Source organism: Lepisosteus oculatus, chromosome 5, assembly GCF_040954835.1.
Source record: "Lepisosteus oculatus isolate fLepOcu1 chromosome 5, fLepOcu1.hap2, whole genome shotgun sequence".
Lineage (NCBI taxonomy): Eukaryota > Metazoa > Chordata > Actinopteri > Semionotiformes > Lepisosteidae > Lepisosteus > Lepisosteus oculatus.
Window position 1 is genome coordinate 6,655,083 of NC_090700.1, and position 26,152 is coordinate 6,681,234.

General features: G+C 41.0%; 1 protein-coding gene across 1 annotated transcript; it reads right to left on the minus strand.

Annotated features, from left to right (window-relative positions):
• Positions 1–4,486: 4,486 nt before the first annotated feature.
• Positions 4,487–10,761, minus strand: kcnj15 (potassium inwardly rectifying channel subfamily J member 15). The gene is made up of 2 exons (XM_006628045.3): positions 10,692–10,761; positions 4,487–6,538 (listed from the first exon to the last, which is right to left on the minus strand). Exon 2 carries the CDS (start codon positions 6,510–6,512, stop codon positions 5,442–5,444), a length of 1,071 nt encoding a protein of 356 aa, XP_006628108.2. The 5' UTR covers positions 6,513–6,538; positions 10,692–10,761; the 3' UTR covers positions 4,487–5,441.
• Positions 10,762–26,152: the final 15,391 nt, after the last annotated feature.

Sequence of the window (26,152 nt, forward strand, 5' to 3'; positions counted from 1 at the left end):
GACGGTATATTGTATTATTACGTCACTTGAAGAAAAAAAAGTAAAGTAATACAATTAGCACGGACATTTATTGCTGTCAGCAAGGAAAAATACATTGTGTGGTATCTCATAATTACCAGAAAATTATCTTATTATTACAAGAGAGTACATTATCTTGTAATTACAAATTAGCAAATGATCTTGTAATTACAATGTGGCAATGCTCATTTGAGTTTATGATCAACCTGTTCCATTGCGTAATGACAGCAGTGACTGTAGACGCTTGTCTTGAACTTGAGGTTTAGTGTTCGTGACAGTGTCCAACGCTGCAGAATGAACACAGGCTACTTTCCACTGGGGTTTGGTCATTAAAGTTACGATTTGTACCTATGAACACAATCATTACAATCATGAAGACACTCACACGTACCCTTGAACAAGAACAAGTGTACCATGCCATCAACTCCACTGCTCAAAACTGAGAGTCAACTAATGATAATATAGGTATTGTATGGAAATTATGCTATTGTGTGATTATCATACAAAGTACAGGACAATGCACGATATTGTAATTACAAGATCATTTGTGATGTCATAAGTACACGATAATGAAGTAACTCTTAATTACGAGATCATTTACGATCTCATAATAATTAGATAATGTACAGTGCCATCTCACAATAAGGACTTCATTTTCTCATAATTATGAGATACCACATGATTTTTTTTTCCTTGACGGCAGCGATGTGCTTTCTTAAATACGTAGTCAGCAGCAGTCTGGGACAAGGCTCACTCACAGTGTCACTGACGCCTTGCAGCCAGTGGAGCTCAGAAACTCAGAAACTGAGCAAGGCTGGGCCTAGTCGCTATTGGGATTGGGGATCTCCTAGGAAAATGAGTGGTGGACAGTGCTGGAGGACCAGTATGCAGCACTCCTGTTCCGGAACAGAACTTTCTCTCCAGTGGTCCAGTATGGTAACAGTACACAGTGTGCTGGAGAAGGTGATCGTCTTTGAAGGAGATGTTCAACCTTACTTTCTCCCTAAATTCAACAGGTAAAGTCATTTCTCACTTCACACAGTCTGCAGTGCAGTGGAGCTGCAGCTTGTCAATGAGATGGGTGCTGCACTTCGTTGGTGGATGATGTTACAATATGTAAAGGGATTTTTTAGGGTCCTATGGAGTAAAAAAACAAATAATTATCATTATTGTTTTTAGAATGTCATTATTACTTCTTGACCTGATCTACGGTTCCTTCCCTTTTCTGATGTTACATGATAGTGTGTATATATTTGGATATACTGTACATAGGGTGTGTATACAGATGTGGTTGCTATGCATCACTAAAGAGGCGGTTTTGCATTTGTTGTTTGCTGGACTACATGCCTTTACATCCAGCTCCATTCATGTTCTCTTTTCATGTCCCACATTTCAGCATATTATTAGACAGCCATACATTCTGTGACTGGGATTTTCAAGCTTGTTGCTGAACCATTGTGTTTCTATGCTATGGGACACCTAAGTCTTTCGTCTTTTATCTGTTATCTCATTCTTGCGACTGGTCACAGCAACAGAGATCCCATCCTGGAAAGGCACAAGCATGGGACTACATCCTGGACAGGACTCCAGTCCGGTGCTGGGCTCACACAGGGCACAGTTAAAAAACATGAATCACCCTGATCAGCTTGTCTTTAGAAGGCAGCAGTGTCATACTGTGGTCAGGATCCTGGATTCATAATTAAAAGATTGTGTCCTCAAATTTGGAGTAGATGCTGATGTTGTACCTTTGAGCAAGGTACTTAACTTGAAGTGCTCCAGTAAAATATACAAAAAAGGATAAATGGGTGCAAAGTAAGCTACTTTGGAAAGAAAGCATCAGCAAAATAATCATTAAAGAAGGGAAGAAACTCAAGCACCAGGCAGAACCCTATGCAGATACAGAGTGCAAATTCACCTGAAAGGTGTCCAAGGCTGGAATTGAACCCGAGACTCAGCTACACCACTGTGCCTCCCATTTTATCTCCTGCTCAGCCTGTAAAGCAGTTCTCTAATATGGATCTCTGACAATCCCCCCCAAAGATCAAAACCACACGGTGCACCTGCAAAACTGAACGGGCCAGGAAGTGTCAGAAAGAACAAAAACACAACCAGATGACATGAAGGAGTATTTAAAGCCCTCTACCCTCCTATTATCATAACACAAGAGAATTATACAGCTGAACAATAGAGCACAGGATTCGATATGGATACCTGGCAACACGAAGGAGCCTGTTCCTTTATTAATATTTACAGGTCTGTGGCTGTGCTCCTGGTTTTCTACACCTCTCAGATAGGTGTTGCCTTTGAATTTACCTCTGGCCTGTCTAGGCTGTGCTTTTTCTCACTGCCGTTGACATGACACATGGAAGTGTTAAACTGCAGTCAGAAACCATAAGCAGACTCTGTTGACTCTCTTTTAACCAGTGTTTGGTGGATTTTTACAGAGGCTCTCAAAAAGTACCTAGAGCAAAATCTCCCAAAATTTTACTTAGAATGGTATAAATTGTACTCTTGTACCATTTATTAAGCACATATGGAACTAAAGCATAAATGTGGAAACACTGCATGATATATGCATTTTTCTCCTGCATTATTAAGACTTTTGTGTGTGATAAAAGTAACAGAAATGGTTAAACATGACAGGATCTGACTTCCTATGTTTTTTTTTGCGGGTGTTGTTATCAAATTATTGTTTTCTTTTATTTTTTAACTTGTCTTTGGTTGCGTATTTGTATTTTTGTATGAATAATTCAGAAGCTCAGGACTATAATTTTCACAGTTCACTGAGCTATGTTTAATATATAACTACCCCTGCTGCAAATTTCCTTTTTAGAGGAATGCTCTTGAAACTCACAGAAACAAAAGTCTGTAAGTCTTCTCCATGGTGCTCCATTAGAGATGCAGTGTAATTACATCTTCACTGCCATTGTTTTCATGTTTACTCCACTGAAAGATATCTGGGCTTTAGGTAATGTGTTGCCTTAGCAACAATCCTGCACCCTCTCACTAAACCAGCTCTTCTATTATTTCCTGTCTCACTGTTTCAAACTTGGTTACAGCTTTTCGGAAATAAGAGGACAAAAATGACGTGGCTTTGTTAATCTCATGTCATGCATAGCCTCCCTGAGTGAACGTATTCATTGTAAAATATTCTATTGGCCTTATCAGTCAAGATAAGCTGATAAAGACATACTGTATTATATTATAGTGTCCTTTTTTGAAGTTACTGACTTCACTTCACTTATTATAATTCTCATGAGTAATTACTTTTTTATAGTGAGCTGTGGAACTGTAAAAAAGTTTTGTTTTGGCCAATTTTGTGACTAGCTTCTAGTGATTTTTGGAGCTCGTCATCTGTAGCTGATGTGTCTGAATGTCAGGGTTGAGGCAGATTGCTCACAATTTCCAAGGTAAACACAAACAGGCCCACAGAACTGGAGCATCTCATGTCAATTAAACAAGAAAAACTAGAACTGTGAATTCTTCTTTTCGAAAACCTGGTGGGCCAGTGATGGGTAGTACTGTATTCAGACATGGCATTGTGGTTCAGACCTTTAATTAGGCTTAGGGTTAATCCCCTTTCTCATTTTGTACATTTCTAGCTGGAGATGCCCTTTCAGGTTGGATGCATCAAACCAGAGCTTCCACCTTTGCTGAAGCCATGTCTTAGCTTTACTAATGGAATCTTTTATCTCCTGGTTCTTCACCTTACTGGTGCTTTTCTTTACTGAAGTGAACTGAAGCAGACAATTTCTTCCATATACACATCCCAACTGTAGGACTGCTGTCCGAAGTAAAGAGATCACCCTCTTGGACACAGCTTCTGAAGTTGTGTGCACTCAGTGCCAAGAGTCTTTTTCAATTTTTCTTCCTTAGAAAAATGTGAGGCTATTTTTTGGTAACAAATCCATTTGAATTTTTTGAGTTGTTACCCCTTTCATGCTTGTACCTCTCCTACTGGGGTTTCTTCCTTTTCCTTTTCAGAAAGAAAGTCAGTATTCTTCAAGAAAGAGGTACCGTAAATTATGATCGCTAATGATATATTTAGTGCACGCCCTTAAAATCTTATAAAACATACTTCTTGTGAAAAACAAAATTCAGATCCAGGAAATTTTAACGCGTTTGTTTTTGCTTTTTAAGAAGTAGCAAAAGTAACAGTGTTTGATTTTCTGTTGATTATTTTGGAAACGTAGAGGACATACTTATGTATGTACAGAAATATTACAATGATTTATTCACCTGATGGGGTTATACAAAGCATCTTATAAATAACTGTTTTTATAGACATTTCAGTACCCATTTGTAGAATCAGGATTGCTGGAGTTCTTTGCTCAAGTGTTACACCCAGGATGTAAATCCACAGTCCTGCAGCTGAGTCCTGTACCCTGCTGCTCTAAATCACAATATACTGTAAGTATTGATCAAATGTAATCTTTTCAGAAATCTTAAACTAAGAAAGAAGATTCAATTTCAAAAACAATATCACTTTATTTTGTAAGTATAAAAGAGGTAAATAATTTGATAAAGTGACAAAGCAAAGTGCAAGGATTTATTACGTTATCATGACCATGAAATTTTGGAAAGTAATATTACAAAAGCAGAAAACGGATTTCCTTTGATTTAATGAAGCAAAGCCTTCCCCTTAATATTTTTAATTAAAAAATCAACTGTTTAACTAAATGCACCAAGAAAGTGAAATGGTGGACCAGTATTGCTATTTTCTTATACTGTATATCTAAAAATTGATATAGGCATATAGGTAACCAAAATTATCTTTTTTAGGATTTTTTTTTGCCAAGATGACAAGACAGATTCATCTGTGAAAGGGCCTGCTGTTGAGATACGATTTGTTGTTGAATGAAATGTGTGTCAAACACTTAACACTAGCTTCAATACACACATCACCTTAGTCTGTTAGTTGTGCTATAAGATTAAATATGCCTACCTGGGATTTTTCTAAGGCCCACTTAAGAAAAACAAAAGACCTAGATCTACTATTGCTTCGGGACAGATCAGCATAGAATTCAGACAAGAATAAGGACCAAACACAAAAACTGCAAGGAAAGGGAGTCACATTGAGCAATAGGAAAGAATTAACCTGCGTAGCAATAGCATTAGTATTGATCAAGCTCTCCCTCCAAAAACTCCTTCCTCCAAAACTGACTGTATTGGCCTTCCATAAAGGACACTAAAAAAGAGTCTAGGAAGAGCGGATACAGAATACTGACATGTGCATCAACAGATATTCGAATGCGCACAGACATTAAACTGATGTGTGTGTTCTTACTAGGAACAGGCGCAAGTCTAGAGAAAACTAGGGAAAGCTAGTGGACCAACAATTGAAAAAAGGAAATAACTGTTTTGTTCGTCTGTTTCCTCACAGAGTGCAGGTCTCCCCCCAGCGCGCTCCCTCCCTTCCACCTTCAGGCTTCCTTCCTGTACTCCTCCTCCAGTTTCAGCTTCTCCAAATCATTGCAGAAGAGGCTGGGGTCACCGCAGCGGCGCACTCCGTCGTACTGGCTGAAGTCGGCCACATACTTCCCGCGGGGAGACATGAAGAGCATGGGCAAGAACTCGTAGCCCCAGAGGATCTCATCCGGGACATAGGAGGTGCGACTCTGGCAGGAAGAGGCCGTGGCCTCCGTGATGGCGTTGAGGATCAACACCAGTTCAAAGTCCTTCTTCCTCAGGTCTTCCGGCGTGAGGCCCCTCAGCGGACTCTCCTCGTCTATCACGTGGTAGAAGGTGAGGGGCAGGATGAGGAAAGGGCTCTCCGTGTTGGAGTCCACCTGGAAGTTCATGTTGGCCTGGCTGAGCGGGATGTTCTCCCCTTCCTTGGTCTCATAGCAGTGCAACAGTTTCCCCGACAGCCGGCACTGGATCAGCAAGCTCTTTCTCATGTTGGCCACGCGGACCATGAGACACAGCTTGCCCTCGTACTTACTGATTACGGCGTAGTGGCTGAACTTTATGGTCTCTGCTCTCTTCTTGGGCCTGGCCAGCTTGGCCAGGAAGGCTCCAGTGACAAAGATCTCAGCCAGGCAGGTGATGACCAACTGGGCCACCAGAGTGAAGATGGCGAGAGGGCACTCCTCGGAGATGTAACGGAAACCGTAGCCAATGGTGGTCTGAGACTCCAAGGAAAACAAGAAGGCCCCAGTGAGAGTTTTCACATTCATAACGCAAGGAGTATGGTTAGACGGTATCTCGGGCACGCTCATGTCTCCATGTCCCTTCCCAATGAGATAAAAGACAATGCCAAAGATGAACCAGGTCGTCACAAAGGTGGCGGAGAAAAGAGTCAGCTTGTAGCGCCATTTAATGTCCACAACCGTTGTCCAAATGTCATGCAGGTAGAGCTTAACCATACCCTCAATATTGTCAACCTTGACAATGTTGTGTCCATCCTTCGACACCACCCTCCGTTTCCTCCAAGAAGCTTTTCCTGCAGATTTGGAAAGGAAAGGTTCCACTGAAGTTTCTGGTGGGCTCATTTCCTCTTAGCGTTCAAATTAGGAATCTGGTGTGGGAAAAAATACAACAGTCATGGGCAGAAATTCTAGATGACCAATCAGATTCGCATCAGGGTTTCACAATGCACTTTTGCTCCAGACATCTTTTCTCATTTTTACTGAAAAACTGACAGTAGTACAAAGCTACACATTATAAGTACAGCGGAAAATCAAGAAAACGTGTCCTCAAACACGATGTGAAATTAAACTTATCATGGTCATTGGATTAATGTAACTTGGCATTAATGGGATCTAAGAATATGTTTACACGTTCCAATTTCTACTATTAGCCTACTGTAAGTAAGAACTACATTTTCCTTTTAGTCTTTAAGTAGTGTGCAGAATTATTATAAATAATACAAAAAGGTAGAGAATTACTTGGACATTGAAAAGTCATTTAAGATGTGAATATACAAAATCTCTGTCCTCGTATACAAGCTGATAAGTTTGCTAAATTAGTGAAAATGTTTTTAATCTCCTAAACATTTTTTTATCTTGACATGTCCTACATGAAGCACGGACCGGACTGACTGATATCACACTGACGTCAAGTTCTGTGTTAAGATAAACATGTTTCCTGGGGTGACTTGAAAGTCATTTGCTTTGAGATATTTCCTTAGAAACCATTGTAGTCCAGAAACAGAGCTAAAAAACAAGGAATTTTTATTTTGTTTTAGAGCTATCATAAGCTATAACCTAAATTGGCCCCAGGCTTATATGGTGGGGCACTCCAGTTTTACCTTGAGCAAGGCACTACTTTCAAAGTATTTCAGTAAAATACCCTATTGTATAAATCAGTAGAAATAGAAGGTATTGTCTGATAAGTGTTACCAAAATAAATTCATAATAAGCATTAGAAGCACTGAGTGCAATGAAGTATAGGTATACTGTAAATATTAGCTCTTAATCAAAAAGACAACTATCTTGTAACTTCTTATTCTGCCTTGCATGTTAGTAGCCAGCGATTAAATAGGACTCACCAACGTGCCATAGCTAATTATGATGTCTCCTATACCAATGTGATTGGATGAATAACTGAATAATATTATGCCTTTAGTTACTGGATCACTGTATTGCGTAGTTTCTTAAATCGCAGTTAGTAACTGTAAAAATCTAAAAAATAATTTAATTTCTGAAAATAACAGAAGGGTTACAAATGGGATAAGGTATAGTTTAGAGATACAAGGATCTCATCCAATGCTTTATGAAGGAATCCAGAGTCTCAGCTTCAGCCACATGGCTAAGCATCTTGAAGAATCTGGTAATGGTTTCATTTATTATTAATTTACTTGCACATCTATCTACAAAGTGGGCATTTTACCAGAATACGTCAGGGGAAGTATCCTAATCAAAGCTCTATACTGATGTCCTATAAAACAGCTACAACTTTCTTCTGACTTCATACTTCTCTTTAACCCAACAGAGACCTGTACACTGCTTCTGCTTCCTTAATCTAGCAAAATCCCCATTTTAGGCTGAACAGAAAAAGGAAATGTGTTAATCTTTCATATTATCTGTAATATATTTAGCACCCTTTTACATAACAGTCTTTTGCAAACATAAATAACTGTCATGTTTGAAACAAATGCCCGATTTCAACACTGACTCTCTTTAAGCGACCGTGCTGTGTCACAATACACAATAATGTGGTAAATTATTGTGTCACAGGGGCTTGCAGTGACTTCTCAATGTTCCAGTTCCCTGTGCTGTTGGTCTCCTTGTTTGGCTCCATGTACCACGTTTGTGGAGCAAAATCTATGTTCTCACATGGTAAAAAAAAATCGTAATGGGTCTGTGTGTATCAAGTGAATTAAAAAGAAAACATTTCCACATTCACAGAAGAAAAAGTTTTATCTCTTCTAGATCTCTGCCTAAAGAGATGAGAAAGAAGATGTTCTTACAAGAGACAAGGATCATTTAATTTTTTAAAAATCAGTTCATTTTAAAAATAATGAATAGGAAAGTTCAACGATACACTCACAGTGGTTCTCAGGTCCTAGCTATCCTTCTTTGGGTTAGATGTCCAGAAGTCTGCAGCTTGTAATGTGGAACTTGTTACTGCTGCTTCCTTGTTTATGCACCACGGTACTTACTCCACTGTTATTCCTTCTCATGTGTAATGAACTATAGCACAGTGATTATGGTAGCAGAACAAGACTACTCCATTGTTCCCTATGTCAGATTTAATTTGCATGTTTTATTTTTGCTGCAAATCAGATTGCATTTTTCTTTTCATGTGCATTCCAATCTCCTCCCTCTTACCCCTACTTAAGAAATGCTTTTTATCTTGTTATTATATCTTTCGACTGTAAGAAGTACAAACACACCCTCATTTACAGTCAATACTTATGATTCTAGCTCCAAGACCGTATTGTTCCTCTCTGACGATTAACCTGTGCAGCTGCTCACAATCAGCCAATGAGTTCAGTTTGCAGAGAACATTTTTCAGTGTTTCTATGTTCTACAGCAGGTTCTGCATCACAGCATCACTGGCACAGAATGCATGGAGAGATAAGGCAGTAATAAGGCAGAACAAGTCTGTCAACAAAGAAACCATCTTACTCTATGTGACAGAATGGAATAGACTGGGATCTGTCCCAGTCTTGGCATCACACAGCAAGACTTCCAATACGGAATCAGTCTTAAGATGACAAGAGCAGTTATTTAGTAAAATCAACAAGTACTGGATACGGATTAACGAAATCTTTAGTGATAAGGCTGCCAGCGCTCACCCTGCGGTCCATGTGGGTCCTAATGCCCCAGTATAGTGACGGAGACACTGTACTGTAAACAGGCGCTGTCCTTCGGATGAGACGTAAAACCGAGGTCCTGACTCTCTGCGGTCATTAAAAATCCCATGGCGTTTCTCAAAAAGAGTAGGGGTGTAACCCTGGTATCCTGACCAAATTTCCCATTGGCCCTTACCAATCATGGCCTTATTATTATAAGTAAAGAGATGAAAATCTGAAAATGTACCTATTTCTCCATGTTTTCTTCCATTTCCACCTGGTGTGATGGAGCCCATTTCTATTGATTTCTTGCTACTCAGTAGTTTAAATGGGTTATCAGACACCATACTGTACAGTATTTACTTTCCTGAATCTGCAACATGAAGTTTTATGTTGAGCTGTAATAGTCCTATAGAACAGCATACTTGGAGTGTAACAGCTGAGGAGTGAATTTAAAGCACAGTACTATTTTTACATTTAGTTTTGCATTCCAGATCAAGTTGATAATCCAGCAAGCGAAAAAAAAGCCATTAGCTCATCCTAGGGATTTTGAAGCACTTTTTTGCCAAATGTTGTGGTGTTTGGGAAGGGTATTCTGGAAATATTAACAGGTACACATAATAATTGCATTATTGTTTTTTTTTTTTAAATGTCCATGTTACTTGACTATTGGCAATTGCTAAACTTCCTGGAGACATTTACCAATAAAATGATTGAGACTGTATGCCGATTGCATTTGACTTTGGTATTCCCAGTTTCCAGTGGCATCTTTAATAAACAGGACTTAATTTGTAACGGGAGGTAATAAACTTCATTATAAACCATGGGTCTATCTGCACGTTTACATTCTCCTTGTAAGAGTTTTAGAATATATTGTGGTCTTTTGTGGTGTTTAATTCCTGTACGTAGAGGGGTATGATGTAGCTCATCACTGACTTTTCCCCTACATGCTGAACCATGATGTGGTTGTATAACATGTTTCATTGTTATACTGTACATGCACCTTCTCATGTCACCGAGATCTCAAAGACTTTGTACAAAGTTCACTTTCTCTTCACGTTCATAAACAATTTTGCTTCCCAAACATCGTGCAAATTGTTTGATCAGGTTACACTAGTCGATAAAAGTTTAACTCATTTATGCACATAGTTTTGCAATGAATTGCTTTGTTCCTTAAAATAAATGTGATTCATTAATGGGAATTTTTTTACTAAAATGGATCCACAGCTGGCATTTTTAAACTTTACATTTTTTTTTCTAAATAAACAATGAAACAACCCTCCAACATACTGTATGAATGGCAGTATAATCAGTTCATTATAGCTAGAACAGATCAGAAAAATATTCTTCATTGTGTTTCTCAATTTTCTATGCATAAAAAGGATCGGAGTGTTCCTTAGCACGTCATAAAAATCATATCATAATGACATACCTTCACTCAGTAGCCGTCCATGGAACAGGCAGTTTTCCACATGGAATTAAGTCCTGGTCTTCCAGCTTCTTAATTTGCGTTCAGTGATCAGGCTAGCGGAATTTGATTCTGGGACAGATTAGGAAGGTGGACGCAGGAGCACGTTCATGCACACTCTGAAATGACAATGCAGAACTATGATGGGCAGGATAAACCTATGCCAGTCTGTCTTAGGCCCACCCGAAGAGCCAGAAAGCAAAAGAAGTGTCAATCTGTAACATCTTCACCAAGTGCCAAGAGAGATGCAGGAAGGTTTCTTTCCTGCACTTTGTACAGTACCTACCCATTCAGCTGTTTAGGATTAGAGGTAGTGCACACTTTGGAGGCATTTGCAAATTCTTAGATTTGCTATTAACCCAACTCCTGTCTTGTGCCAACACTAAAAGAGAACGTTCTGCTCTGTGTGAAATAAACTAAAGCAGTTGACTTCTGACCTGACATTGTAAGCTCACGAAACAGGGTACTAAGAAAAGTGTATTTACATATAGTACTGTACTTTGTGTTTTTATGACTTGTTTAGTTTGACAGCGGGGGAAGCATTTTCTGAAAACAACTAAAAATGTCTATATTCCAATTATAGGTAGCTAATTCATTGTACTTTTAATTGAACTAGAAGATGTTGTAGGGGTTGTTCCCAGTAGCTTTTAGCAAGGTTAGGGTCAAAAATGTAGTTCTAGGGGTATTTTTCCATTACTCATTTCTGGCATTGCCTTAAATCAGTGGATCAGTGATGAAATGTAAGGCAGTAGTTAAGTGTAAGGATACAGGCAATGTGTCAGCTCCAGTGCACACTGCTACTGCACAAGCCCTGATGCTTGGTGGTGTTTACTGTGACATAGGGGATCCAGGCGCTCCGCGTTAGTGGAAAGGCTGGCTAACAGCCCCTCTGAATCGAGCACCTGCACTAACATTGCTCACTAACAGAGCAGAGTAGTGTTAGTGTGGATTTGTGGCCTGGGCTCGGAATCCATTTGTTAAAGGGTTGTGGGTTCACATCCCTGCTGAGTTACAGCTGTAGCGGTCCCGAGCAGGAGTCACCAGGAGGTAGCTCCAACAAAATACCATGTATAGACGGGTATGTGAACAGAAAAAAATACAGGACCCCTTGTAAGTTTGCTTGAGTAAAACGATAGCAAAAACTTTAATCAGAAGATTAAAAACCTTCTGTTGGTTAACTGGCTTGATGACACCTGGTATCTTGGACTATCAGCTGGTTTTTCATTTTATTTTCACTGAACCTACGATAGCTGTGCAGTGATTAACATATTTCAAACTCAAGCAGTGCTGGGGAAAAAAATCCCAGGTGATGAATCTGCACTTAAACGTGACTCCATGATGGCAGCTTTAGACACAACAGTCTTCCCAGTATTATTTATAAATTGAAATTACACAGCATTTAAAAAAATCATATTCATGCACACAGAGGTACATCAGATCACACACAGTGCCACCTGACGGGTAATTTCCTGAAAAGACTGTGCGAAATATTCACATTGGAAAAGATCTACCAGACTTAGAGACATGCAGAAAATAGTTAGGCCTCAAGCTTAATGGGCTGAGAAAGGTGACTTCAACCCATACTCATCAGGTTCTTCTCCTGTTTGAATTCTGTGGACTGTTTACAAGCCGATTCCAGCGTGTAGCAGATTTAGATCAGGACTAAAATGTGTGATTATGTGTGTCAAAGACTTTAATTCGTTAATGTTATGTTGCACACAGCATCCATTTGGGGTTTACGACGCTGTAGCTGTGTTTTTTGTTTGCTTTTGGGGTGTTACAGCTTTACGGCAGTTTGGTGGCCTGCCTCAGTCCTTGGTTTTTCGCGGTGTAACAATTGACACCACTACGACTAAACATTGATAAGCAATAAATGAACTTAATTCTCCGTTTTTGAAATCGTGCACATTCATCATTACGAACGATGTTCTCCTGTTTTCACGTAATGCTTGGAGAATGACCAATGAAACATTTGACCGGCCTAGTATATAACACGTTTATATTAACGCTTTTTGTATTACGTGATTCAGTGGCGCTGTTCAGTTAAAAGGAAGAGTTGAAACTAATCTCAGGTGTTTTCAGTAAAATGGTTCATATAATATGTGAGAAGTCATGTTAGAATAGCAGCAATTGCTCTATAAACCCCAGCAATTAAAGAAAGGCATTGGTCTCATTATTATCGCTCGTTTCTTTCAAATTCAGCAGCAATTTTAGAAAGGTCGCAGGTGTGTTGCTGTCGAGAGGTGACGTTGGAAAATCGCGCATGCAGTATCGTGTGTAAGTCAAGAGCGACATTAATCACTTCTTTGTGGAAAAATGTTACAGAAGCTGTTAGCTGTTTTACAGACCTTTTTGTTGTGTGTATGCATTATCGTTGTAATTGGCGCTAGAAGTAGTAGTAAGGTTAAAGTAAAAATTAGATCCGTCCTGCAGACGGTAACATGATTTTATCTGAACACCAAATGAAAGAGGAGGAAATTTAACCGCTGTTTAACGTGTATTAATTCAAAACAGATGCCCACTGCCCGTCCTGCTGTTAGCAGTTTGCTTATGTATCTCCTCTAGGCACAAGTGACGGACTTCAGACATGGGTAATAATAATGTAACGCTTACGGCCGACAGGCGCTGTGTAAGAGCCGGCGTACCAGAGCGGGTGACGTCACCGCCCTTCCCTGTGATAGCAGGACCACAGCTACTGGGCTGTGGAGAGATCTCTCTTTGGCTCACGGGGCTAGGTCGCTGCAGAGAGACGCGGAAGTCCCGGGTTCGAGCCCCGGAGGGTGCAGGGGCCGACCTAATGCGGCAAGGGCGCCCGCCTGAGCCCCAGTTGTGTTACATTGGTGTCAGAAGTGGGATGGGATAGCCCTTCGCCGGGGACGGCGAATTAAGCGGGGGAGAGTGTAACGCTTACGGCCGACAGGCGCTGTGTAAGAGCCGGCGTACCAGAGCGGGTGACGTCACCGCCCTTCCCTGTGATAGCAGGACCACAGCTACTGGGCTGTGGAGAGATCTCTCTTTGGCTCACGGGGCTAGGTCGCTGCAGAGAGACGCGGAAGTCCCGGGTTCGAGCCCCGGAGGGTGCAGGGGCCGACCTAATGCGGCAAGGGCGCCCGCCTGAGCCCCAGTTGCGTTACATTGGTGTCAGAAGTGGGATGGGATAGCCCTTCGCCGGGGACGGCGATTTAAGCGGGGGAGAGTGTAACGCTTACGGCCGACAGGCGCTGTGTAAGAGCCGGCGTACCAGAGCGGGTGACGTCACCGCCCTTCCCTGTGATAGCAGGACCACAGCCCAGTAGCTGTGCTACTGCTGTGCCCAGTAGCTGTGGTCCTGCTATCACAGGGAAGGGCGGTGACGTCACCCGCTCTGGTACGACGGCTCTTACACAGCGCCTGTCGGCCGTAAGCGTTACACTCTCCCCCGCTTAAATCGCCGTCCCCGGCGAAGGGCTATCCCGCCCCGCTTCTGACACCAATGTAACGCAACTGGGGCTCAGGCGGGCGCCCTTGCCGCATTAGGTTGGCCCCTGCACCCTCCGGGGCTCGAACCCGGGACTTCCGCGTCTCTCTGCAGCGACCTAGCCCCGTGAGCCAAAGAGAGATCTCTCTTTGGCTCACGGGGCTAGGTCGCTGCAGAGAGACGCGGAAGTCCCGGGTTCGAGCCCCGGACGGTGCAGGGGCCGACCTAATGCGGCAAGGGCGCCCGCCCGAGCCCCCGTTGCGTTACAATAATATGAACTATTATTGAGCCATTACATTAATATTATCATATGAATGTTATTGCTCAATAGATTGTTTATTATATAAAGCGCCTTGATGAACCCAACGACGCAGAACATATTGATAAAGAACAAATACACAAAGGTACGGTATAAAATAAAAAATAAACAAAACAGAAATGTTTAGAGATGGAATCTACTGTAGAACAATCAGACACGCTCGAGTGTAAAGACCAGTTCATTGGACTATTTCTTTTTTTAATCAGAAGCTGACTTAATAAACGCTTTAAATTGTAATATATGAGAATAGTTTCCTGTCATCTGATACCCCTGTGTATTTTCTTTTTCCCAGTACGATGGGGTGAGATATATTAACATACTGTACGAACGGTTACAAACAATACATTTTGTCCATGTCTGTTAATAGCTTATTGGGGCGATCCTACCCAGAGGTTTTGAGTGAGCAGCTTATGCTTCCCAAAGCAGTGTATCGAAACCCCCCTGTTCCCAGTTTTAAATGCACTTGCTCTTAAGACGCAATCAAAACGGCGTTTTCGAAAGTGCATTGCTGTGGTCTTCCCTACCATGTTTAGGCAGGGTACCAGAAAATATGGGTTGTAAACGCTGTTTGATTCAAGGTAGGTATTTGGACTGAGAAGCACCTTTACCAAATCCTTTCACTGTAGAAGCTCGTTTAAGTGGAGCTAAACATTACGTTTAAATTGCGTTACCTAAAGCTTTTTATTTTTGCAGCCCAAGGGATATTGCACTTTTGGGTCACTTGAAACGGACTTCTGTCAATGTTTGACCAAAACAATAAAAAGTTTTCATACAACACACGCATATGATTACCCTTCTGACGTCTTATTTAGTAATCTTAGCAGGCGGCGAATGCACGAAGCACACGGAGACCTGCTAAGGAGTTGTATTGAGTTAACAATCGGTAATCGGATCGCGTTCATTTTTTTTTTTCAAACGGCAATTGTTCCTTCCACTTAAGGGGACTTTATAATGTAAACTGAGCCCTCTGTCCCTGAAGAAATCCAGAAGACTATCAGTTAACTTACTGTAAGTTAAAGAAAAGAAACCGAGGAGTGTGCAGAGCTGAAAAACGAGTCTAGCAGCGTTCTATATTATAAACGCCTCTTCCAGCGACGATTGTTTTTCCAACTCTGGATCAAAAGTTGGAAATTGCAGAGTGGCAATGCAAGGCCTGCAAAAGAGAGCTGGACCCCCCGTCCCTCGCAAAATATGAAAATTAATCAAAGCTGTTTAGCTCTCCATAACAGTTCTCAAATTGGCTTTGGATTAACCTTACTTTTGTCTTGACTCCTAAGCGATTTATTGCTGCCTTATGGAAACAATCAATATAAAAAAAACAGGCACCTGTTTCAGCCTTATTTTAACCAAAAGCTAAATTGTGTATCCCGAACATGAAAGTGGGTTTTAGATTGTGTACCGTTGCTCCCCTTAATGTTTTTAACACCTACAGTAAATAGTGCATTTAATACATCTTACTTTGTCCGAGATGGAGTCAGAGGAAGACCTGTGGTCTTCAGGTACCCCTTCTCTAAGGAAAACCAGATTGCTGTTGTACTGTATACAGTAAGTGGCATCGGTCTCTTTGGATCAGAATTTCCACAAAACCTATATCTTGGTATGATGACAGAGGACACTGCAGTTACAGTGAATTTACAGAAATGCAAGCAACTTAATTTCTTTAAACTGAAAGAACATGTAGCTAATGCAATAAGGTTTTATTCAGATTACAGTTATCTGATTGTCTACCTAATCTGCAATTGTGCTGTCACATCCAGTGGAAGCAGACTATGACTATGAATATGTGCTGTGCGGTAGTTTTATTCATCTAAACCAATTTTTTTTTTCTTTAGGAAGTTATAAGCTGCAATTTGTGGATGTTTATAACAAGGTTATTTCTGTCCTATGATTTTTGGCTTAGGGTGACCTAGATAAAGTGTGCCGAGGAAAGCTGTAATGTCATAATTATGTCTTGGTTGGGGGTTTAGTTTGCTTTAGTACAGACCTTGTTTAAATGAGAAGGCAGACCCACGTATAAACATTCAGGAATGCTCGGCAGACACCTGCTGCTGCCTTAAATTGCTTTATTTTTCCAGTGGTGAAAAGCTGTAGCTTTTCAAAGCCTGTAGCTGCCTGCATCCTCACTGGACTAACAATCTGCCTTACACAGCCCAGGGTAATGGATTTTCATTAGGTGAGTATTGAGCAGCGAATGAGGAATTTTTTGTAGAAATAGAAAATCAAGGGCAGATTTTTCAGCTGATACAATAATGGGAATCAATATGAACCGACAGACTCTATGTAATGTCAAAAACTGTTGGGGTGTCAGATATCAGCAGATGTACTTTAAAGCAGTAAATATTGGGTTTTAGTGATTGTGGGGGTTGTAGAATAATGGAAAGATTTAAGAGCTGAATTTTCCAAAAGTGAGAAATATCAGGGTACATCTGCAGTGACCAGTGTTCCCAACCATTGTTTCTCCTAAAATAGGCAAAATAAGCAGAAGGATTTTATTTTAAATTGACCATATAATTAAATATGAAAAGGAAGATGAAAGACACACAAGTGTGCTCAACTCGCGTAAAGATGATCACATTTCGTAAAACAACCATGTAGAGTGAAAATCACGATGCAATGTTTTCAGAATTACAAGAATTAGTTTTAGACTACATTGTTTACTTCATGTAATTAAACTTAACTTCATATAATAAGACTACTTTTGTTTCAGCATATTCTGTCACTGAATGTTTGAGAAACTACAGTATACATTCTACTGCTTCCTCATATTGCATCACCAAAAGTGCTTACTCTAAATACAGTCGGAGTGCTGTGATCCCCATAACGCTGGTCCAAGCCTGGGCCATAGTCTAAGCCAACTGTGGCCAGGATTCCCTAAATTGATTGAAAAAAGCCATTGGCCATCTTTCTAGAGAGCAATAGGTTCTAACCTGCTAGCCTGCCCTAAAAACAGGGGGTGATTCAGTCTTTTCATCAGGGTGGAGGCATGAACTCTGACGTTAACCAAAGTGAGAGAGTCCTGCAGATCCTTCAATGTTTCTCTGAGGTTTTTTTGTGACATTCTGGGTGGTTTCCAGTGCTGTGTCCAAACCTGTTGAGTTTCGTATTCTTTATATACTGTTGCACTTGGCTGTTCAAGCTCAGCTTTATGTCTACCAAATCAGTGAACAGACTCAATCTATTCACCCCCTTAATTCTGTTAAGTAAGCTAGGGGTTAAAAATTTACGTCACGTATCAGAATTCTTCCATTTTTTTTCTACTTCATACACTGTGACATCTCAAACATTTCATTGGTAATTAAATTTCACCCTGTTGGATATGTATCTAAGAAGGCTATCCTGGCCAAACATTGTACTGCAGCTCTGACTGAATTATTTACAATCTTGTTCTAATATAATTGTGACTTATACAATACCCGAGAGTTGGCTCGCAGGTCAATGAGGGGTAAAACAAATTCTAAAAGTGGTATTGGAAAATTGTACTTTTGGAACCTTTAGAGACAGCCGCTTCAGAATTCATTAGCACTCCGCTGTAAAGATTGAGAGCTTTCTTCTTTTTGGTGTTTCAGTGGGGGGAAAGGGCATCCTGGCTGTCATAACATAATTGACTGTTATGCAACCTGTAAAATAGATATTTTGATTAATTTACCTAGCAGGTACCCTGATCCATGAGTTACATGAGTTGTGAGTTACGAACTAGAGTTTTTCTATTAAATGGAAATGCAGAGAACTATTGTGCAGGTGCAGTAAGATACAAATGAATGAAGTGACAATGGAGCTAGCAGAAACTGGAAGAAAGACACGAGTGCCACACAAATCAATATCCAAGGAAAAGAAGCAGTGGAGGATTCATCCAGCCTGAATGTATTCCAGGTTCACTAGAATGCTTTCATACCCACGATACTGATGAATGTCATACCCTGTACATTAAGAGGTGAGTGAAATTGCCCAAAACTTATTTGTGTCAGTTATTTATTTGGGAGAAAATGTAAGATAGCAATTCTCTGCTTATCTTTACGAATCCTGAAAAGAAATATCCTTCATGGTTCAGCGTTCAGTGTAATTTATACACTGAATGTTTTTTTTTTTGTTCACTTTAATGACGCAAATAAATAAAATACTGGTAAAGTGAGTTTTCCCTTGATGCCGGTAATGATAGCCATCACTAAGACACAGCACGGCCTTTTCTAAAGGACCAAGGCGGAAAGCTAGAACTATGTTGATAAAATCTAGTATGAAGGAACGTAACCTTTTGTGAATAGTGTTCAGCGTGCTGGGTGTACAGTAAATAAAGAAATGTGCACCCCTGTCTTAAACCATTTTTCTGTTCCTGGAGACTTGCAGGTCTCTTTAAACCACAGGAACTGGCAAGCTGGGGATGTTCCAACTGCTCGGTTCAGTCGGATAATAATAGATCAGTCAGATGGTTAAGAGTTATGAGCCAGACACAGTGGAATTTGAGTTTCATCCATATGCTTGAAGAGACTTTCTGGTTGCAGTGTGCGTCATCGTCAGAAGGGGGTGGTAGAGATTTCTCTTAAGTCAAATATACGGTAGTTCTTCTTTCTTCATCAATACATTCTATACTGAACTTTGCACATCCCCCTCCCCCCCCATTGGTGAAGATTCAAGTGTAATGTTCAATAACAGCATGTTGTGCAGTTTTCTGTAATATTTTCCCAAATGTAAATGTGCTGTGTGCATATTTGTACCCCCTGTGTTCCCTTTACAGTGCCAGGATGAGGCCTGCATGACCACATTCAGACAGTTGCTTCAGGACTTTTCAAAGGGAACTCTGGGAACATAACTGAGCGACTGCGAGCCTTCTCTTGATCCCAATAGGTCCTGTGCTTGCCTGGTGCAATTGGAGAGATCAATACACCACCTAATTTGGGGCTCCCTGTAATTAGGGATTTCTGTGCAATATCAAATGGGTGTCATCTGGAAGAAAATGAGCTTTAGAATGGGGGGCCAATATGATGTGGTGTTCTTTTGCTATAAATTATTTCAGATTGTTTAAGGTGCAGCTCAATGTTTGGCACCACCTGCTTGGTGCTCCAGGGTCCTGTGTTGGATCCCAGCTTGTGGGGCCTGTCTGTGTGGAGTCTGCATGTTGTCTGTCCAAGTTGGTGTGGGTTTTCACTGGGTTTCCTCACTCCTCTCAAGAGACATGCTGGTAATGTTTGACTGCTTATTCCCAATCCCAATGGCCATGGTGCTGGTGTCCTCCCGTGTGGCAATGGGGAGAGCATGCATACTTCACACAGAAGGTCCCCTGGGCTGAATCAGACGGACAGGATCACTGACCATCATGCCACCACGCCACTTATCTCAACTTTATAACCCATTCCTTTCTGCTTTGCATTGATTTTCCATCTCTGAAGGGTACCAAACTAGATCTTCTAAACCCTTCATTTCTGGGGATCATCATCATCTGTGGCGTGCTAGGTGACTTATTTTATTAATCCTGCCTTTTTTTTATTACAGTTCTGGTGTCCTATTAATGCATTTGCGTGCATCTGTCACTTTTCGTTCATTCCATCAACATTATTTCGACTTCTTCCTTTCCGCTTACTGGAGAACGTAGAGAAAATATTTAATGTGAAACATCAATCATGTGACGGCTGTATAATACAAAGCGGCTATCTGTGACACTGGATCTTAGAAATTAAATGGCAGTCTTTTTCACTGGCTTGGCAATCTACTGCTACCTTTTAAGATGGATTTTCAGATTGAAATAATTCCTATTCTGCAGTATTTTCTAATTTTGGCATTTCAGACATTGTGCACATTTTCAAAAGAATTTAGGCACGTACAGCAAACAGCACTCTTATTATTAAAATATTTTGCTTGGTGATCTATGCCATTGTCCCTTTTTTAATGTTGTATAATAATCTATCATTAATGCCTTTATAATGGTCTTTTTGAAATACCTGTTGCGTTCTGGGTAGAATACTTTTACATTCCAGCTCTCCTCATTTCTTGTATAAATAAATAAATGAAGGCCTGTTTCACCGAATGCCATTTTTCAGTGCAAATGTCTGTACCCTGCCAAGTGGTGATGAGACTCCGAAGAGACGCAGTCCTGTCCCCAGGGTTTGTGTGCTGGGACGGGCCGGTGATATTGTGGATCTGATGTGGGAGTTGCTTGGAAGGCAGGCTGCGGTGCGGTACAAGGCTGGAAACGAGATGTTTTTAAAAGACCGGCAGGCTGCTAAGACATATTTGAATTTCTCTCTGGTGGATTTCAGACTGTGAAAGTCATCAAAAGGCGGGTTGTGTTTTAAAGATATCCCTCCTAGTCCCACTCTTCCCTGAGGGAGCTGAGAACAATCTCGTCTTTGTAACGAGCTCTGTGCGTGAAACGAGTAAGGTGGGCCTCTGCTGAAGTTTGACCCAAATTAATATCCTTCAAAAAGCTATGTATGGCTGTGCTTCTTAATGGAGCAAGGCTATTTACTTTGAAAATCCTGTAGATGGCGTATTTAATTTTTTTTTTAAAGCTTTTGGTTCTATTTGTACTCTAGTTCAGCGTGATAGACTACGCATGACTAATATTTACGGCTTGACTGACTTTAACGTTGATCTTTAATACATAAATAAAACTCTTAAGATAACCAGACATTATTTGAAACACTTAAAAATCTTTAACGGTACTTAAACATTGAACCTATTGATCTTTTTTTTTTTCTCTCATTCTGAGTTACTGCAGTTGCTGCCAATAAGGCTAAATAATGATTATCTTGGACAGTGATTTCCCTGTAAACTGTGTATATGATCCTGCTATTCTACGTTAATCCACTGTACTTAAACTACAGCACCAGATGGTGTTGCTGATTATCGCTGTGCTGGCATGATATAGATCATTTTCTTCCAAAATCTTCTAAGCCTTACTTTCAGCAGATTTTTATTCCACAGCCTTATGAATAACATCATGTGGGTCCACAGTACAGGATCTGTACTTGAAAAGCAAGTTCAAAGCTTGTTTCAATAATGCTATTATCATGATTGAATGTATGAATAACTAAATATCTCTTATAATTGCCCGGATGACAGTTGAGACAGATGTAGTTTATTTTAGCATCTCTGAGGATACAAACATTGTGATTTGCCTTGATGTTCCTTCTCTGAAGGACAGAAATAGAGCATGTCAGCTTGCATCAATATTATGCTTTAAAAAGGTATTTTACTGATCTTTTCTAAATATAACCTCCACTATATTCCACAAGGTTAACCTACAGTAACTGTGTTGATGAACAAATGAGAACTAAGTAAACTAAAACAGTACTTTGTCTTCTGCCTTCCACAGAGATTTTTTTTTCCTCTGGGGGGAAGCTTATCTTTTCCAGGTTCCCTTACAAAACTAAAATGCATCGTTTATCAAGCTTTCACACCATAGGTCTTTCATCCTGACGAACATCTCCGAATTAGTAGGCAGTGATGGTGGGTTACACTGACATTGTGGGAACTCGCAGTCTTTATTTAAGCACTAGTAGAGAGCAAAATTGAGGTTAGAAGATTTTGTTTGAGATTAAATACCCATACCCTTCCACATTTCTATAAGTCAAAATCATTACATGCCACTGTTGATGCACAATCTTCCAAACTGAATTACCATTTTTAAAAAAGTCCTTGTATTGCATTTCATTGCATGAAATTGTTTCATGATCCCGGGGGTGACGCCTCAATCCGTTTTTTGCTGCACATATTAACATCTGATAAAGGGAAACTCTTATAGATTTTACCACTGGTGCCGAGTGTCTATTTTTACCTACTGTGCTCTGATTTTACTCCGGCTTTGAGCTCTGTCATCCCATTTTGAATACTGGGGCTTCGGCTGCACCGTGGAGTGTTCTACAAAGGGAAAGACTCACTATAATAAGAGCTAGTCCTCCAGAGAGGTCAGAGCCCAAGGGTGCGGAAGGGCTGGAAATGCAGCAGAATTAAACTCGGAACTAGGAATTAAAAGAGATTTCTGCACATACCAGGATGAGAAAGGAGAGAGAATGTAAGGGCTTCATGATGGAAACTCCACCACCACCACCACCCCCACACCTAAATTTCAGTTGCTGTTGCGTATCAGAATCTTATCAATCAAACCCCATTTTAACAGACTTTTCATTAGAGCTGCTAGAAGACTAATGACAGTGAATCAAAGGTTCGCTACTGCACTTGTTTCCCATTACGAATGTATATTGATGGGGCTGGAACAAAATGTTGTCCTGTTTGGAGAACAATGTGAAATGCCATTTCTTCTAGATGCTGGACATCTGATGCAGTGATAAACACAAACCCACCCTCATTAATAAAGAAACAATAATGATCCTACTACCGACTCCATCAGGCAGCGTTCGGAGGGTAAAGGTTCAGGTCTTCCAATCTTTTCCTGCAAAGTAATTAAGCACCACTCAAAACATAATTAGCTAAAATGTAGGAAAATGAGTGAGACTGGCCATGAGGTAAATGGCAAATTGATCTGTTAGCTGCTCAGTGTTGTTATAGAACTAATGGGAAGGGAATAGTCAGGAGTGGATATTCAGAGTTTACAAGTAGAAATGGTGATCATGAATTATAAATGTACAGTATACTGTATATTATAATAAATTTCAACAACTGAGCAAAGGTCCAACTGAGGAATTGGAATTCAAGTTCCGTGTCTCCACAGAGCCCCACAGAGGACTCGCAATGTGTGCATGAGAATCCCAAAAGAAGGTCTGGGACCCATTTCAAGTAAGAGTGTAAGATCTCTACTTGTCAGAGCAAGTTTAACCACAGCGGTTGTTAATCCTCCGAGCACTGCATTGCGGTAACGCTATCACAACTTTTCAAGAAGAAGGATCCCGGGGGTTCTAGTGATATTAATAACTGGAATGAGAGCCCATTGCTCTGATCAGAGAGCTAGAGTATGGTCAGGTTTTCCTCCTCTGTGCCTGTATACCTTAATGCATTTGAGGAGATCTCTTTTTTTTTTTCCTTCTTTGCATTGCAAACTATAATTTATAATTCATGTTCGTACTTGAGGCTTCAGCCTATATTCTGCGGTCCCATCTGCTCACCAGCTCACAGTTGAACATTAGCCTGCAGTACAAAAAAACGGAGAGGAGCTGTCTGTTCTTCTGTTCTTTTCCTGTGCATCAAAAAGCACAGCTGATTTGTTCTTCAGAAGGCTGAAGCACAGAAATGATCAAATGTATCTTCCAGATTGGGGGGGGACATACCTGGGACAAAAGTGCAGTAAATTGAATATTTTCAGAGCTGACGCATTTGGGATCTGGAAGGTTTCTAATTTCCCATTCATTCGGCTACTCCGGTTTTGCAGGAAGACCAGTGACTGGAAGGAAGGAACCATTACACTTAGCCTGTTTTGTACAAAAAGAGTGTCTCCGTGTCAATTTTTTCTGCTAGGATTTAGCATGGATTCCCTTTGTGACAGCTTCTGTGAACTCGGTGGAGAGTGCGAAACACGTCGATAACATTGACTCTGGCCCCGATGGAGGTTTATACAGTATAGTCTCCGAACCATCACTCCGTTGCAACCTTCGGCTCCAGTGGCATCTTTACCTTTAACAGACGGATAAAGGTTAAAGAGCATCCCTTAAATGACGTGCTGCGTGTGTTGCATTATTTGTATCGATTTCATTTTTATGTTACCTGTGGAAAAAGCTCCACTTACTCGCGGGGATGAGGAAATGGGGTTCGTGAAGGTCCGCAGTTGACTGCTAGGCCTGCGCTGTTGTGAACGCTGCCCGACACAGCTTGGCACAGTTCCTTCTTTCACAAGAAGTGAAGCGCGCCCACCCAAGGTCACAAACTCTATTCTGATCAAGCAATTCGATTCAATTAGCTGTAATTACAATTCAGGCCTATCAGCGGCTGGCTGCCCATTCATCTTCCCGCGACCGGAAGCGCTGGGTGCAGAAGATGTCTCGTGAATTAACCCACTACCCACTTCTCCCACTAGGCTTTGCAGGAGGGGTCCAGTTTCAGCTGGTGGTGACATTTTGGTGCGGTTCTTCTACAGAAAGGAATGACTCTGTGGTTCCTGTCTCTTCCTCCTGTTGGTTGTTTGTCAAGAAGAAGCTGGCAAAGCTGTGTATCATAAACAAGTCCCAGGAGTGCATTCAGCTCCTGTATTTCCCTGTTAAGTTAAAAGCCTCTACTATTATTCAACAGGCATGTTTTATGCTGCAATGAGTTAATCCTGACAGCCCAACTGCCCGTTTCATTTTGTGTACTTCATCAGTTGCATATTCAGGGCTTTTCTGGTACACTTGCTCTCTGGTAAAGGGGCACTGCAGTATTTTAACTCCTTCTGAACCGGTTATGTTTTCCTCATTGCAGGCATTGGATGCAAGATTCATGAGAGGGTTCCTTTCCTTTAAAAAACAAAAAACAAAAGCTTGATTTGGCACGTTGTAGTCAGAGGGCTGTGTTTGGCAGAGAGGGTTTCATCCTCCCAAACTGTGCCCTAGGAGAGCCGTCTGCTGCCACTACCTGCCATCTGTCCCTGACTCTCTCTCTCTCCTCCCTGTTGATTGTGTGGCATCTTCCTCAACACCGGTGGTCAAGGTCATTGTGGGAGCCATGCAGGATGAAGTCAGCTCCTGCTGTCTGCACCTGCTGTAGGTGTCAGGAGAACTGACCAGACCTCGCTCTCCTGCACGCCTGTGTGCAAGCTCACAAAGTCAGCAGGGCAAGGGGTACTAGTGTCAGCTGCAGGGCGTCTTGTGCAAAGCAGCATCCTTCTTGATGTACAGTACATCCAGCTTGAAACACTCAAACTTTTCTAGCTGAAATTCCACTGCTACTGTTGTAAACAGATATGTGATTTCCTAGTAAGTAGCTACAAAAACTAAACTAATCCTGCTGTGAGACTGATATTTTTAATTGCTGTTTTTACACAGTGTTACACTTTTTGGTTTCAATGCTCTTTTGAAGTCACATCTTTTTTTTTGCTCAGAAACTGTTATTTTAGACACTGTTTATTTTTAGGATCTTATAATAAATGGTGTAATTGTAAGAGTGAGAGCATGATACCAGCGTGTGCGTATACTGTATTTACAATACAGTGCGCTTACCATTAATCTCCCCACCGATTTGAAATGGCTCTCATTCCTAGACCTTTTCTTTCTGCATGTTTAAAAAAGCAACAGGGGATATTGGGTCGCTTAACGGTTGCTAACCCTCCAATAATATGCCAGAAATATCATCTTTGTTTCTGTACAGCCGTGAGTCTTTCTCTGATGGAAAAACGGAGGGTTTCGAGCGGATGCTTAGCTCTCCCCACCCGATAAGGGAGTGTGCTGGCTGAGTGCGCTTCAAAGGGACTGTGTCAGCTTCCCCCTGCCAGCTCCTTTTAGTCCTGGGTGATCGCAGCCCACATCAAGGAACATTTCTAATTGCCCGGCATTGAAAGGTCAGCTAGAGCAAGCCAAAAAGTAAATCCCTCGAAGTAAATTATCATGCTCAGAAGATAACTAATGTATGTTGGCAGACTGTGATGTGAGGGGAAATGAAGAAATATGATTCAGTGTTTCTGAATGAGGAAGCCAGGGGATGGGCTAAGATTTCTTCCATGATGAGTAAGAAACATTTGTGCAAGCAAAGCTCCTTTGCCAAAATCTACTATTTAATCTGGAATAAATCCAGAAA

Bases quoted from the DNA above. Each gene is read 5' to 3' on its own strand.
- kcnj15 (XM_006628045.3), bottom strand. From the start codon at position 6,512: ATGAGCCCACCAGAAACTTCAGTGGAACCTTTCCTTTCCAAATCTGCA.